This window comes from Carlito syrichta, unplaced genomic scaffold (genome assembly GCF_000164805.1).
Source record: "Carlito syrichta isolate Samal-C Ts95f unplaced genomic scaffold, Tarsius_syrichta-2.0.1 Scaffold115557, whole genome shotgun sequence".
NCBI lineage: Eukaryota > Metazoa > Chordata > Mammalia > Primates > Tarsiidae > Carlito > Carlito syrichta.
The window spans coordinates 139,074-140,176 of record NW_007059653.1 but is presented as its reverse complement, the minus strand read 5'-3'; the positions used below and the strand labels follow the sequence as shown (position 1 = coordinate 140,176).

The following is a 1,103-nucleotide window of genomic DNA, read 5'->3' as shown; positions in this document are numbered from 1 at the left end:
GGCGAGGGTGGCAGAGGCATAGGACTTTACATTTTTTTCTTCGAAAGAAATGATAAAGTGTTACCTGGAGGTGGCGTCACATGCCGTGGTTCCATTAGGTAAACCGAGTCACTAACTACACTTCAGTGCACTCGCTGTTAACTTTGTTGATTTGTTACATGAAACTAATTCTACCTGGGCTCTTAATTTTCATTTTCTCTAAGATGATTTTTGTTAAGTAGCTGCCCAGTTAGATGACTCTATTATTTCTTTGTTCTCCCAAAGAGAGATAATTGGCACTGCACTCAGTTTTATTTTCACTGCACTTTCTAACCTAATACATCCCTCCTTTGTTTCTTTTCGTGGTTATACAGATTTTTATTTCATCATTCGATGTTCATTTAAAGAAAATGAGTTATCATATACGAAGAACTGTTTCTTTTTATTTCGTTGTCTTGTTCCGCTGTAGGGATCAAGGCTTGTAGATATGGGGGTGTCGGTTGCCTTGAGTGACAAGGAAGAATTCCGTGCACCCCGAGGGCCTCATGGCTCCAGGGCTCCCATGGGGACCAGTGTTCCTCAGGGTACCAGGCTTTGGGGCCTGAGAAAGGACTTTTGCGAAACTTGGAGAGTCATCCCTGTTCTGTAGCCTACACCTGACGCGTTTGCACGCACACCCCTGTGGAGGACGCTGTTGCTGCTTTCACACTTTGCTCGAACACTCCCAGTTGTCACGGTTGTTGTCATTGCCACTGCCCCCTTTCCTGCTCAGTCTCAAATCAATCCCTTCTAGACCCACTTTTTTTTAAAGGCAAAATTAGAGACTATTTTCTTTGGCTCAAATCTCTGATGTTGGGCCAAAGAAAAGGTGTGTGTGGCTCGATTTCTCCTGCCTCCTCCCTGACCCCAGCCTCTGTGTGTGTGTATCAGAGACTGACTTCCGAGGCGGAGACCGAGCATTACCTGCCAAACGCTGGGCTGATGAAAGCCGGGTGCCGGAACACGGCGGCTCCGAGGAAAGTGCTCAGGCCCAGCGGCGCCCCGCTGGGCGGCAGGCTGGCCGAGCCCGGGGGCGGAGGTAGGCTCGGAAAGGCGGCGGCGGCTGCAGCGGCAGCAGCGGTCCA

At 49.4% G+C, this 1,103-nt stretch overlaps 1 protein-coding gene across 1 annotated transcript in view; it reads right to left on the bottom strand.

Moving 5' to 3' along the window:
* Window positions 1-1,103, bottom strand: part of ARX (aristaless related homeobox) — a 13,968-nt gene that overhangs the window by 4,356 nt on the left and 8,509 nt on the right. The window contains exon 4 of the mRNA XM_021719367.1: window positions 943-1,103. This exon is cut by the window's right edge and continues 144 nt beyond it. Within this exon, the coding sequence (XP_021575042.1) occupies window positions 943-1,103 (161 nt within the window). The remainder of the gene's footprint in view (window positions 1-942) is intronic.